This window comes from Pongo abelii, chromosome 6, assembly GCF_028885655.2.
Source record: "Pongo abelii isolate AG06213 chromosome 6, NHGRI_mPonAbe1-v2.0_pri, whole genome shotgun sequence".
NCBI classification, from domain to species: Eukaryota; Metazoa; Chordata; class Mammalia; order Primates; family Hominidae; genus Pongo; species Pongo abelii.
The window spans coordinates 95,701,560-95,716,527 of NC_071991.2; the positions used below are offsets into that span (position 1 = coordinate 95,701,560).

At 35.6% G+C, this 14,968-nt stretch overlaps 1 protein-coding gene across 2 annotated transcripts in view; it reads left to right on the plus strand.

The window, feature by feature from the left end:
• The window catches only part of SEMA3C (semaphorin 3C), a 180,037-nt gene that overhangs the window by 83,475 nt on the left and 81,594 nt on the right, over window positions 1–14,968 (plus strand). For both annotated transcript variants that reach the window (NM_001131434.2, XM_024249261.2), the window contains 2 exon segments: window positions 7,844–8,004; window positions 9,096–9,158. In NM_001131434.2, coding sequence (NP_001124906.1) covers window positions 7,844–8,004; window positions 9,096–9,158 — 224 coding nt within the window.

A 14,968-nucleotide genomic window follows, 5' to 3' on the forward strand; every position in this document is an offset into this window, starting at 1 on the left:
TGTTGTTGTTGTTTTTTGAGACGGAGTCTCCCTCTGTTGCTCAGGTTGGAATACAGTGGCATGATCTCTGCTCTCTGCAACCTCCGCCTCACGGGTTCAAGCGATTCTCCTGCCTCAGCCTCCCGAGTAGCTGGGATTACAGATGCTTGCCACCATGCCCAGCTAATTTTTGTATTTTTAGTAGAGATGGGGTTTCACCATGTTGGCCAGGCTTGTCTCAAACTCCTGACCTCAGGTGATCCACTTGTCTCAGCCTCCCAAAGTGCTGGGATTACAGGCGTGAGCCACCACGCCTAGCACTGCTGTCATTCTTTAGCTGGGTTCCCTGCATATAGTTGTTTCCTCATTCCTTCTTTAATCTGTTTGGCATTTTGCTTCCATTTATACCATCATGCCTGTCAAGAAGCAAAGAAAAGGGGAACCTTCTGTCTTCTGCGTGAAACTATGTCTGTTCCCTTGATGAAGCTATGTCTGACACCGTTTTCATGCTGCCTCTCACACCTTCTTTAATGCTTTAGCGAGAAGAGCATCACTGAGATGTTGATAGTTCTCAAGTTGTTTAGAGTATGGTATCTACTCGTCCCCAACTGGCAAAGAAAATTTGGGAAGCTGAGGCATTTCTTATACTACATTTGATACTATGCAGACCCATGTCCAGAGCAAGAACATGAAAGAAACCCAACTAATAACTGTCGAAGTTGTCAGTCTGATTAGAAAAGCAAGAGGTCATCTGATCCTGAAATCTTGCCTCTTTTAGTCTTTACTGTGTGATCTTGGGTAGATTGCTCAAATTTGCTCAATTTTAATTCCTTTGTATGTGGGACTAGAGTAATATTAGAAGCGAATGCAAAGACTTCGAATGGAAATTGTGTGAACTAAGTTTATAAAGCACCTAGAACACTTGCTGCTACTGGTAAGCCCACAGGTAGCTGCTATTTGGGGCTATTATTTTTGAGCAAATATGGTTTTAACAACATGCCCTCTGGTCTCTGTTGTCTTTGTTCACATTAGGAATTAGTAGCTGTAGTTTCAGTCCACTGAAGTTTCACTGCTCTTGTCTTTATTATTTTTTCTAAACAGACAGGTGAAATTCACTTTCTAATCCAGTTTCAAAACAATAAGCCTTAAGGAGAGGATGGGTCACTTGAGCCCCCTCTACTTAAAATTCTTCTGAGATAAGACATTCAAAAGAGGAAATTATCCTGTCAGTAGCAATATCTCTGAAGTAAAAGATATCCTAAGGATTTACTTTGAAATCTGTAGATTTGCATTTTGCCTGAGATCTGAGGTTTATGATGAGAAGAATTTTTTGATGGACTAGCCAAACAGAATAACAGAATGTTAGGTAAGCAATGAAATAGTAATTAGGACATGGTATCTTCATTATTTCTATCCTCTTATTTCAGCAAAGTGTCTAGCCTGCTGGGATAAGGGCTGAATAAATATATATTGAACAAATTAATAACACATCATGAATTTTAAATTAATGAGTAGTTACTGCATATGCTTCTAATCCAGGGACTCCTGGGAATTGATTTTCAATCAAGGAATCTTTTACCTATTTTTGAATTTTATAAAAGGCTGAAGACAATGTAGTATTCTGAGTGAATGAGTTACTCTACTGTGTAGTTTGACAGGTATACAATTGGCACTCTGAATTGTAGGTATCACGTCTGTGGATTCAGCCAACCACTGATGAGAAATATTCAGAAAAAATAAAAAATAACAATACTACAATAAAAATAATACACATTTTAAAAGCAATACAGTATAACAATTATTTACATAGCATTAACATTGTATTGGGTATTTTATGTAATCTGGAGATGATTTAAAGTATAGAGAGGATGTGGGTAGGTTATATGCAAATGCTCTGCCCGTTTGAAGCAGAGATTTGAGTATCCTGGAACCAATCTTCCACAGATGCCAAGGGACAACTATAAAATAAAACCCTAAACTCTCTACCTTCCTTTATCAAGTTCACATTTTTGAGTGCATGAATGAGATTCTTCATGACTTAGTTAACTCAAAAATATTAAGATCACTGACTGGCTTAACAGAGAACAAATGTTTGTTCTTATATGAATAGTAATAGAGTGTTATTGATGGACATAATATATTACTGTATTTTGAACTATGTTATAGTTGCTGTAACCATATATTGACTATACTTAGGTAGCTCCAGAAGCTTCTGTTGCCAGGGCTTAGATTTTGGGGAAACCTATTGTTCTTCCAGCTTTGGTTAAATGCTCAAAGCTTCACAGTGGTTTCTGTTACAAAGAAAAGTCCATGTAGATACATGAATTTTAGGTAAGCATATTGTGCAGCAAATTTTACCCCAGGGAACACTGGTGTAGAAGACATTACAGTAATTTTCCATCATGGAGCTCTACAATAATGTAGATTATAGGAAACAAACATGCACAATTTTTTTTTTAATGCTGTTTCCTGGGAGATTTTCCCAGGGGCCAGGAGACCTATGCTGCCCTTTGTGGAGCCACTGCGTTTTCTAATACTACATACTCTCAGCCAGAGTCCCTTATTCATTAATTGAGCATGTCCTGAGAAACAACACAAATAGCTGTACCTCATATGCTTCAAAAAGGATGACATCATTATGAGGTTAAAGGAATGACAATGCCATTCTTTGCCTTGTTTAGATGATGGACTAGTAATTGTAATGTTTTTCTCTCACTGTAGCCAAATCATTACATCAGTCACTTTCTATAACCGTGGCCAATTCACTGGATCATTCATTTGCTTAAATTGGATCTATGTGAAACCAAATGATAGATTCTTGGGTCATTCTTTTTATAAATAAAATTCTCATTGCTTTGAGCTCAACTCTATGTTCTAAAAAAAAAAATTGTTTCTCTCCCCAAGTCATATAGTTCAATTATGACTACTAACAGCAATTTAAATAGCATTTTAACAAAATAGCCTAGGCTTTTATTACAACAAGGGCACTTCTGAAGTAAATCTCCCTGGTTAACAGCTGTCAACTATCAGTAAGCTATAGGTAATTAAATTTGGAGATGCTTTATGGCTCAGAAAACTAGATAAAAATCCCTGGACCAGAAAGGTCTTAAGTTGATGTAGCTATTGCTCCCTGCGGTATTTGAATTAATGCGATAGATTGACGATTTTTTCTTTTTTTTTTTTTTTAGACGGAGTCTCACTCTGTCACCCCAGGCTGGAGTGCAATGGCGTGATCTTGGTTCACTGCAACCTCCGCCTCCCAGAATCAAGTGATTCTCCTGCCTCAGCAGGAGAATTGAGGCTGTCCTGCCTCAGCCTCCTGAGTAGCTGGGATTACATGCGTCTGCCACCATGCCCGGCTAATTTTTGTATTTTTAGTAGAGATGGGGTTTCACCATGTTGGTCAGTGTAGTCTCGACCTCCTGACCTCGTGATCCGCCCGCCTCAGCCTCCCAAAGTGCTGGGATTACAGGTGTGAGCCACCGTTCCTGGCCTGGATTGACGATTTTCTAATGAAACAGGCAAAGAGGAGAACTGCAATTGTTTGCTTGTTACTTGCAAATAAAATTTAGTTGAGCCTATTTTCCCAGCTAAGATCACACTCTTGGTTTTATTTCAGTACAGATTAGAGAAAGAAGGGGAAAAGACAAAATAATGTTTTGGAAAAAACATCAAAACTAAACTTTCTTCATAATAGAAAGTGTGGAAAGTCGTGGTGGGGGATTATGGACCCTCAAAAGATATATCAGTTAGTGTTTATTTCTACAACAGGAAAAGAAAACCTCAATTCAAGGTGCCTAAAAACTGCAAGGATTTCTTTTTATTTCATATAACAGAATATTCCAGTCATAATGGAGTTCCAGTTAACTCAATGACTCAATGATTTCTTAAAAGATCAAGATTTTTTTCTACATTTCTGTTTGCCATTCTCAGCAAGCAACTTTCTTGGTAGATGCAATTGCTGCAAGCATCATGTGCTCACATACCAATGTCCAGAGGCAGAAAAAGAAATCACCTCTTCTTTTGTGTGTGCCAGTTTTTAAGACTCAATAAGCCTTTTTCAGTAGCCGTGCAGAAGTCCTCCCTCCAGAGTTCACTGGCTAAAGTTGTTCACGTGGCCGTATTTCAGACACTCACTGGCTAGAAGAATGGGGCCAGTATGGTTGTCATTGAACAGCCCTGTCAAGGTGGAAGAAAAGAATAGTATCTATTAGATAGATAATCTACAGTGTCTCCTGATGAAGGGAGCATATATTGATCCTCTACTGTGGGCTGGTGGAACATACTTTGAGCTCGGTATTATTATTGCCAATGTATAGATGAGTAAATTAAAACAGAAATGAGCTAGTTTTCCCAAAATAATATACTTAGTAAGTGATGAAACTGAAATTCAACTCAGAACTGTGACACCAATTGAGTACTCTCTTCACAATGTCAAACTGTTTCTTATACATCATGAATCACCTTCCGGCTCCCTTTTTATATCTAACAACGATGTCATCTCTATGCTTTGCTTTGCTTTTTAGATATACTCTTCCCCAGAGAGTGTATCTACTCTCAGAATTCCATATAATCATCCATGAAAATAACTGAACGTCTCTACCTGAAGATTTGCTATTTCTAATGACAAAATTAAATTAATTATGTAATTCTACATTCTTGTGGAACATTTCTGCTTTGATTTGAATGTAATTTAATCTGTCCATACCTAAGTACTTTCTCTACCAAATATATTTCCTTTTCAGATCTCCCAAAAGTAGTAAGAGCATATTCATTTCTCCTATACTTAGCTTACAATGTTAAAGGGAATTTACCCCAATCTTTCCTCTACCCCTAGCCAAAACCTACATAAAATCATTCCAAATTCTTTGTTTTAGGCATTTCTCACATCAATTTTTCTTTTCCATTTTAGCGTATCAGGTGTTCATTAATATAATATCTCAACTGCTAGAACATTCTTTTAGTCTTTTCAGCTTATATACTTTAAAAATTACCCTGCATACTCAAATTACTTTCCTTAAAAATTCCTTATTTTATTATTGTGTTCTCCTGATTAATTTGAGTAGATTCTACTTGTAAAAAAATTGAATATATTAACTCTAAATCAGGCATTCTAGTCATTTTTTTCTTCCCTGCATAAGAAATTGTTCTGACTTTGCTTGCTGAAGATTGATGTCTTGCCCCAAGTTATAATAATAGGTAACCCATGTAACCAGCATCAGTATAGCTCAGGGAGTCTTTTAAAAACTTTATGTATATTAAACTTCACAACAGCTGAATGATGTAGATAATATTATTATCCTGATTTTACAGATAAGGACACTGGAGTTAAGAGAGATAAAAGCCCTTGCCAAGTACATCTAGAAATGAAATGGTAGAGCCAGAATCCAGACTCCAGTGGTTGAGCCCCAGAGGCCATGAACTCAGTTATATTTTACTGTGTTAGTCTATGTATGTCACTCCACAATTATTTATTAAGAGGTATTTGTTGAATGTGTATTCCAGCAGCCCAAGCAATATCTTACCCCTGGTGTTTTACAGAAGACTTACACAACCATGAATCATAGCCCTGAGATAAAAGTAAGCGTTATAAAACACCTGGATTTTAGGCAGAATCAGGCAGTCTGTGTCCTCTCCAACCTTTAAGTGATGCTTGCTTTGATTCTATATTCTCTCCCATGTTCTCAGCTCTTGGATTTTTTTTCTATTAGCCCTAACCTCTAGTCTGGCATGGGCTGACTTTTTCCTTGAAAGACTTCCCTTTCCCCTTACGTGCTCTCCTCATGAAGGAAGCTGTTTCAGTTTTTGGGCTGTAGCACCACCTGCCAGCCATTGTCACCTCTCTGTCCATGATTCCTAGGGAGGCTCAGTAACTGGAAGGTTATCAGGCTGCACCATGCTCAGCACCCAAGCCCCCTGTTTCCAAAGACCTTTCACCCAGGCCCTTGTTATTAATGACCTGTCTTTTGTTCTTGTATGCTGTCATGATCTTACATTTTAAGATTCTTCTGAAATATTTTTCTAACCTCTTGATTGTTTTTTCCAACATAAAAATATCCTATATTTTACTATTGTTGTATGAACAGTAAATTTCAGGCTATAAGATTATGTCCTAATAATTTTAGGGATTTAGCTCCCTAAATTTTAAAAAGTAGGAAAACATACATCTATTTTATCTAAATTCATGTTTTTCTTAAAAATCATGATCCAAACTTAATAACAATAATTAGAATTTATTGAATACTGTCTCTTGCCACTCATTTCACGTATTTATATGTGTCAATTAAATTGATTTCCATGGGAACTCTTGGCAGAAGTTACTATTGTTGCATTTTACAAATGAGGAAATTAAAGCACAGAGAGGTTAAGTAACTTGTTCAGTTTCACAGGAAGTTTGGCAACAGAACTTGGTTTCATTATCAGTCTGCCTCTTCCAGGGCATTTTCAGATTATTGGCTGAAACTACTTGCAGGATATTATGGCAGACATTCTGAACAAATGTGCCCAGAAAATAGGTTAAATTTGTGACTTCTGTATCTTCTCATATGGGCTATGGCCCAAGTACTTATGGAATATAGTCCATGACTTCCTATAAGAATTTGTATCATTTTGATTTCGGTTTAAGTCAAACTACAGTTCTATCAGAATTTTGAGAAATGTGTTTGTGATTCAATGCCTAAAAATCTAGAAACACTTCATCATGGAAGCAGTCATCCCAGAAAGCAGTCTCTTTCTTAGAGTTTGTCATTCTTCAGATTATAATCAAAAGAACAAAGAAATCCTGAACCATTTGAATAGAAAAGTCTAAAGTTATGCTCCTTGAGAGGAGCATTTTGACCAGAGAATGTATCGTGAATGTCACGATACACTGATTGTCTTCAAAGGCCAGCCGTACAGGCACTTAGGCAATGTGAAAGAAGTTAAATGAGTGTGAGTCACTAACCTCTGAGGATCCTGAAAATATGAACATTTAGATACCTGAAAATTCATATATTTTCCTTAGATATATGCATAGTTATGCTGCTAAAAATAACATTGCCTCTTGAAAGTACGTCTACTTTCAAGTAATTTATAGAAAAATAAGTTGGACTAATTAGAATTATGTTGGGAAGCAAGGCAAATATTTGTAGTAGGAAATAACAATCCTAAAATGATGAATAAATAGAGTCCAAAAATAAAACATTAATAGAGGATAAGAAGACAATCACACTGCTATTGGTTTTGTTTTCTGTTCAATCTGCTCACTGTATTTTTTTTTGGTTTATTTATTTTAACTTGTTTTGAGCTGATGACGTCCAGTAATAAAACAGAGTTGAGATTATTGCAAACGTGACTGATTTTGTAATCACATACTATTACCATAAACTTTAACATTGCACTTAGTGATTTATGTTTTACTTCAGCATAAATATAAATTAAAATGCCCATTAACATAACTTTTTTTTTGAGGCAGGGTCTCGTTGTGTTGCCAGAGCTGGCGTGCAGTAGCATGATCGTAGCTCATTGTAACCTCAATTTCCTAGGCTCAAGAGATCTTCCCACCTCAGCCTCCAAAGTATCTGGGACTAAAGGCACACACCACCATGCCCAGTTAATTTTTTAAAACAATTTTTGTTGAGACGAGGTCTCACTATGTTGCTCAGGCTGGCCTTGAACCCCTGGCTTCAGGTGACCATACCTTTGCCTCCCAAAGTGCTGAGATTACAGGGAACTAGCCCATAACTCTATTTTAAAATTAATTTCTTACTGTAGAAGGAAATGTACCTTGACATTTTTTGGAATATTTGTGTAATCGTTTTTATTAAAATAATAGAATTATAGAACCAGGATACTGTATCTACACTTGTGCTATTCACTCTTTCAGAACTTCGAGAAACCAAGACCTCTGAATACTTCAGCCTTTCCCACCATCCTTTAGACTACAGGATTTTATTAATGGATGAAGATCAGGACCGGATATATGTGGGAAGCAAAGATCACATTCTTTCCCTGAATATTAACAATATAAGTCAAGAACCTTTGAGTGTAAGTTTATCATTTTCACGGGGACAGTGTCCACCTTTTCAATGTCTCTTTTTTTAAAAAAATAAATAAGTAAAAATAATACGCATTTTATTAGAACAATAGAAAGTACTGGTCCCATGTTACTATGAAAGTTAGTACTTATTTCATGGACTGAAAAGATATTAAGTTCAGTTCTCCTCATCTAGTTCCATAGTTTTTAACAATTCAAAACCTGGAGAACTGAAAAAATACTACCTGTGTATAAATATATAAAGAAAAAAGGGAGTATAGGGTAGTGCATGAAAGAAATGGTCAGAGAAAAGGAAGATCTACTTTGTCATCTCTGTGTAACCAGTGAAGGGCCTGAAAGGAAAACAGCTATTAAATACGCTGTTACTTGATCCAGTATGGCCTATATTTATCATTCCATTTCACAAGGAAATAAAATTGAGCTTCACTGGAGTAAAGAAATACATGTAGATTAATTATAAATTTATTACAACAAGGAGACTTCTGCATTTTGCAGAAGTGCTAACACAGGCAATGGACTGACAACTAAAAAAATTAATGATTTTTGCCAGACTGGACCCAAGGCTGCAACTACTTAGAGTACTAGCATAGTATTTCAGAGACACGGAATCTCTTGGATTTCATCCAAGTTATTTTAGCTATTGAAGTACCCAGGGGCCCATCTTATGTAAATCTACTAGCCTGGTTGTGTGATTTACCAAAAATAATACTGAGAAAGATATGTAAGTGTAAATTTATTGTCATATAAGCAGTTGGGAAAAGTGTACTATGTCAAAAGGAGTGAAAAATTGTATTGTTCACATTTATGTTAATAATGATCTTATTTTAATATACAAGTAGTAAATGAACATATGTTATTGAAAAGCATTTGTGAAAGGAAACACTGTTGGAAGAAATAAAAAGTAATTGTAATTGTTAAAATAATAGAATCTTTATTAATGAATTGATAAAAAAAGAAAGAATTTTAAAGTCTTAGTATAGGATCACCTTAAATAAATCTGTTAACAAAAAGTAAATGAAGAGCACTGGGCTGTCATATGTCCAAGTGAGATTATGCAACCTTTATTTTTCTTTCTGAGCAGGTTTTCTGGCCAGCATCTACAATCAAAGTTGAAGAATGCAAAATGGCTGGCAAAGATCCCACAGTGAGTGTTTAAAAAAAAAAAAAACACTAACTTAAATATTTGGTTTTCGAATCCATGTACTTTGAGGGAAGCCAAAAATGAGACAAAGGATGGTGGTGTTTTAAATTTTTGCTGGACACAGGCTAAAAACCTAAACATTGAGGAGACTGGAACTCTCGGGTTCTCTGTAACTTCAGAATTCCTAACTGGGTAAAAATTGCTTGCCTTGCTTTCATTATTTCATTCAGATACATTTCATGATGGATTTCATTAATAACCTCTGTTCCTAGTGGATCCAACCTGCAGAATTCTCAGCAGGCTCCTGAAACGATGATAATGCAAGTGTCTGGAGCAGCTCCCAGATACCCTGTGGGCTTTTCCAAACAAAGATTCTTGGCAAAAGGGTAGTGGTTAGCCAGCAAATTCCATAAATACAAATCACCAGTGATAAATGGTACCTTTATTAATTAAAAATAGCCACAGAAACAGCAATAGAGGCAGATATAAGTATCAATATATGTTCAGTATGTAATACCTGTGCAAATTGTATTCCTCTAGGTGAGATTCAAAATAATCAAGGAAGAAATCTATATTGATTTCTACAAATGACTTGCTGAAAGTAATACTTGTCATTCTTGAATATTCTAAAACAAATATGTGGAGCAGATCTTTAATGTGTACACATCATTTAATGTTTATAATGGAGCACATAAGCCATCTCACCATTTTGCCTCAAATAATGAAAATGTAATACAGCCAAGCATCAAAATCACCCTCTCTTTCAAAAATAGTTTGGTAAAGAGGTTCCTTTCTTCATTCATTCCTTCCATTATTTACTCAATAAATATTGATTCAGCACCTGTTATATATCTAGCATGGAGCTGGTTGCCAAAGACATAATTGGTGCAAAGACAGAGACAGTTCTGACTCCAGTCAACTTTATTACCTTGTTAGAAAAGTCTGCCATAATCAAATGAGCATAGAAATACAAACTAATTTAGAAATAAGCTGGAAATATGGTAACTGGGTAGACAGATGAGTCAATATGTACACATACATTCAGGTCTCAGGTCATAGCAAGTAATAGACCACCTTAGTGTTAAAAAATGTTGTCTAAGCATTTATATTGTGGTAGGGTCAAGAGACGCTGATTTCAGGAGTGAAGACTGCCCTGAGTCTTGGAAGGAGAGATGTATCAGACAAGACTGAACATGGGAAAAATACTAATCCTGTGGAAAGTGGAAATATGGGATTGAGGAAATGAAACATTTATTTTCATTGACTCCTAACCGCCCCAGGTGTAAAGTTGCAAAAGTTTTTGGCTCAAGGCAGGGCCATGGAAGACTCTGGAGGGTAGGATCTCTGGCCTTACTAGAGGGTTCTTGGAGTGACTTATCCAATAAAAAAATTTAAAAGTGGGCAGGAGAAATTTGCAGGGGCATATTTACTATCCAAGGGATCTGTTAGACCACAATCTTGGGGGAGAAAATCCAGAAAAATGTAGAAGAAACACTTAAACAAATACATTACAATGACGTTCCAGGAAACCAATGGTAGAATGAAGTATAATGTTGCAGAGAGTGATGTTTTGTCCCCTGAGGCTATTATTTTAATAATTGTGGATGAATTAAACTATTTTCTTTTATTCTCTAATGAGATTTTTTCCCATTGATGTGTGTCTGATCATGCCTTGCGCCACAATAATATCCCGTGGCTATACTGAATTGCATTGTCCTTTGTTCAAAAGGATTTGCATTTCTCATTCATATGAACTGCCATAGGCAGAATGTGCAGAATTTAAGTACCTTTGTACATTCTATTTCCAAAAATTGCTGCTGAGTTTCTGAAGAATCTTAGACAAGTCATTTGCTTTCTTACTTCCTTGGTCAAAGTAGAAACCCTCTGGGGTTTTTGTTTTGCTTTCTGACAATTGAAAGTTATTAGATAAAAATCTTTAATACATGCTGACATTTTCCCATAGTTTTGTCATGCTGTAATTTGTTGATATTTTAAATTCTACTATATGGCCAGTTGTTACACACAAGGGAAATATCTAATGGAGTGCTCTTTCCTAGGTATTTTTAGCACTCAGCTGGACAGGTTTTGTTTGTCCATACAACATTGTTGAGTGCTGGGAAATACTAATCGAAAAATACATGTTTGGTCTATGCAAGAAAAGAATGTCTGACAAATCCATCCCATTTCATACATGTGAAGTACTTACAGAAGTGTCCTTTACTTAGGCTATGGGAAAAAAAAAAAAAGGCCTGTGGCAGAAAAATAATGTGAAATAGATCTTTGGAAGTTGTACAGAACAACCTATCCTTCTTACATTTCTCAATGAAACCACATACTTAAGAACTTCTTAAAACTTGGAATAAATATTATCTAATAACCTAGTACTTTTAAAATACAGGAATTCTTTCAATTTGCACAAATTATTTAGTTGTTGTGAAGAAACTGGAGGTGAATTAGATGGAGTCCTTACATTTAAGTCTTTACAATATGCTAGATATAATGAGACGTATATGCACTGATATTCAGAAAAAATACCCAACATTTAATGGAACAGGCCAGGTCCTGTTCTAAGCGCTTTATTTTAATCCTCATAACAATACTGCAAGGTGGACATTATTGTCACCACCTGTATTTTTAAGATAAAATAACCGCATTACTAAGAAAGTGAGAAACTTAAGCTGTGCTGCTGTGAAGTGGGACGGTCTTTGTCTGATTAAGTCACATACAGCTCTGGATTCTGTACCCTTAGCCACTAAAACATGCTACCCCTCCAGAGAGAAAATGATAAATGCTAAGGGATACACACAAAGCACAGCTGGGTTATTTAAGAAAGGTTTGATAGATTTTGTGGTAATCATATTAGAACTTCTGTTAACCTTTTATTTCAATGATACTGAAATTCGAACAAGTTGTACCCTCTCTCTCTTCCAGCCTTTGGTATGTGCTACATGCAATTGATTCTCTTTTCCTTCAATTATCTTCCCGTGTTTTCAGCCTGGGAAACATCTAGTCACCCTTTCAGGTCACAGTGCATACAAGCATGGGAACTCCTTCCAACTGATTGTCAGGGCTTGTGGGTAGGACACAGTAGGTGATGAGTTTATTAATGCTTTTAGATTAATTACGTTTGTAGCGCATTTATTATGCATATATTTTAGAAGTATATTTTCATTAAGCTAAAACTTTCTGCTTTTAGCTCTGTTAATCATCTAAGCAAAACATAAAGTGGTAGCAATTAAAATCCATACTGCTATAACAACTGAAAGCAAAAATAAAACAGAGTTAAGCATCCCTTAATCCTTCAGATTTTTTGGTTGTATCAAATTTTAATTAACATTATAACAAGATAACAATTATAAGAAGAAAATTTAATGTGATTTAAAATTTGGTCTTAGGTAGTAATATAGCATAATTCTGTAATAAACTAACGTTTTTAAAGAAAATAAATTTTCATGATGGGAATATAGCTAATTTTCTGCCTTGGCTAAAAAGAATATAACCTACTTCCCATTTCTCTCTCTGCCCGTACGTACTCACATTCCTACATGCTCCATTTATTTCTGAATGTTAATATTTTATTCATACTCTAAATAAATTGAGCTTAAACAATGGTACATGCTGTCAAACATATCCATGAGATAGGGCTTAATGAATGTACTGTGTAAATACTATAGGAGACGGTTGAAAAGTTAAGTAGGATTATATATATTTAGATACATATACATTACATGCACGTGGTGTCAAACTTGATTTATTAATTGTAGAATATCAGTTTCCCTATTTCTGTGACCATACAATCCTAAGCTCCTAAAAAATATATTTTCTTTTTCAAAATACCTTGATTAATTTCCCTAGACCAAGGAAGTAGAGACCAAGAAGAAGAAAGTATGAAGTATTTCTGTGTCATTGCAGATTATGGACCATGATGAGTCAATATCTTTAAAAGCCTATTCACCTGTGCTCCAGGATATACTTTTTAAACATCTATTTTTATATTATAAAAGTAATCTATTTTCGATACAACAATCTTTGAAGACCTAGAAAAGTACATAGAAAGCAACAAAAAATAAACCATCTCTTATTAGCTCTTTGACCTTGGAGACTTAAACTTTCTGTGCGTCTTGGTTTTCTTATCTGTGAAATGTGCTAATCCGTAGCACTTAACCTTATTGGGTTGTTAAGAGGATTGATGAGTTAATATTTGCAGAGAGCTTAGAGCAGTGCATAGTACACACTTAATGCTATATCGCCGTTAAAGAAAGTAAATTGCACTACTGAAACATAATCACTCTTAACAATTTAGGGTATATTCTTCCAGGATTTTGTTATATAGACATAAATGTGTATAAAAATAGAATTTTATTGTATGCTGTATAATGTTAGCAGCTTTATATTTCACTGACATTGTGCCAGGAAATCATTTTGAAAGAGAATTAAACAATGAAAAGAAAGCATCCATGATATTTATTTCCACTGAAGTCTCTAAGGCTTCATTCATACTCCAAACTTTTTGTGGATTTTTACCGTGATCAGGACCTGCACTAAGCTCTATGCAGGACAGATGCCCTGACCATTTCACCGTGTTTATAGACAATGTCAATTTTAAAATGCAAATAAAACAAATCTAATATTGGACAGTTGGATGTGTTTATTATTTTCCAGATATGATTTCTACTGCTTTATTAATATATTGTCCACAACAAGTATTACCATTGCCATTTTAGAAATGCAAAGATTGAAGCATCCAGAGGCCAAGTAACTGTCTTCAGTTCTGAAAGCTAGTAAAAGATGAAGCCAAGGTTTAAACCTAGGTCATCTGGCTCTGAGATCTGCATACTTAAATCTACTCTGTCTTCTCTGCAATATTCTCTATTGCCTATCTGAAGGCTATGGTAGGATGGCAGACCAACTGTAATTACCTCTCTGATTTCATCACACAGTTATCCTCTAACCCTTCTAGGCACTAGTCCCCAAGTAAATCCTGCACTCTCATGTCTATGTTTTCTGTTCATGCTGGTTTTTTTTTTTTTTTTTTTCTGAAATGTTCTTTCCTTATGCCTTTGCCTGTGAAAATCTCTAAATTATTCTGCAAGACTTAGCTCAAATGTCACCTCTACTCAAATCTTTACCCCCAGATCAGCATTACTTAATGTCTTTCTTTCCTTCTACGGTACATTTAAAAATACAGTCCTATTGCAGTATCTACCACAGCCTGATACATCATGCTCTCCTTTCTTTAAAAGCAGGCATTGATTGAGTCTATTCATTCCACTGTTGCTAGTACCATATACAGTGCCTTGCATAGAATGACTTCAGCACATATTTGCAGGATGGAATTGACACTATTGCAGTAGTCTAGGTCAGAAACGAAGGCAGCACAATGGAAATGGAAAGGACCTAGATAATCATTTTCAATAGTTAAGTCAACTGAATTGTTTTTCCTTTTGTGGTCTTGTGTGTGGGGAGGGGCAGGGAGCACACTGAGCAACAGATAGTGTGGGAATCTGCTCATTGCTAATCAGAATCCTATAGAAAAGCTGCATAGTGGAGAGTGGCCATGGTTCAAGTCCCAGTTTAGTTACTTATTAAAACTAGAACTCTTTATTTAACCTCTCTGGGACTCAATTTCCTCATCACTAAAATGAAGTATTAATAAATTGGAGCATTGTTATGAGAAATTAAACAATCAACATCAAAGGATTAAGAGCTCTGTGAATATTAATAAATGTTACAAAAACTAAAAAGTTATATCAGTATTAATTTATTAAAACAACTGTGCATCCTGGCTAATACGATGAAACCCTGTCTCTACT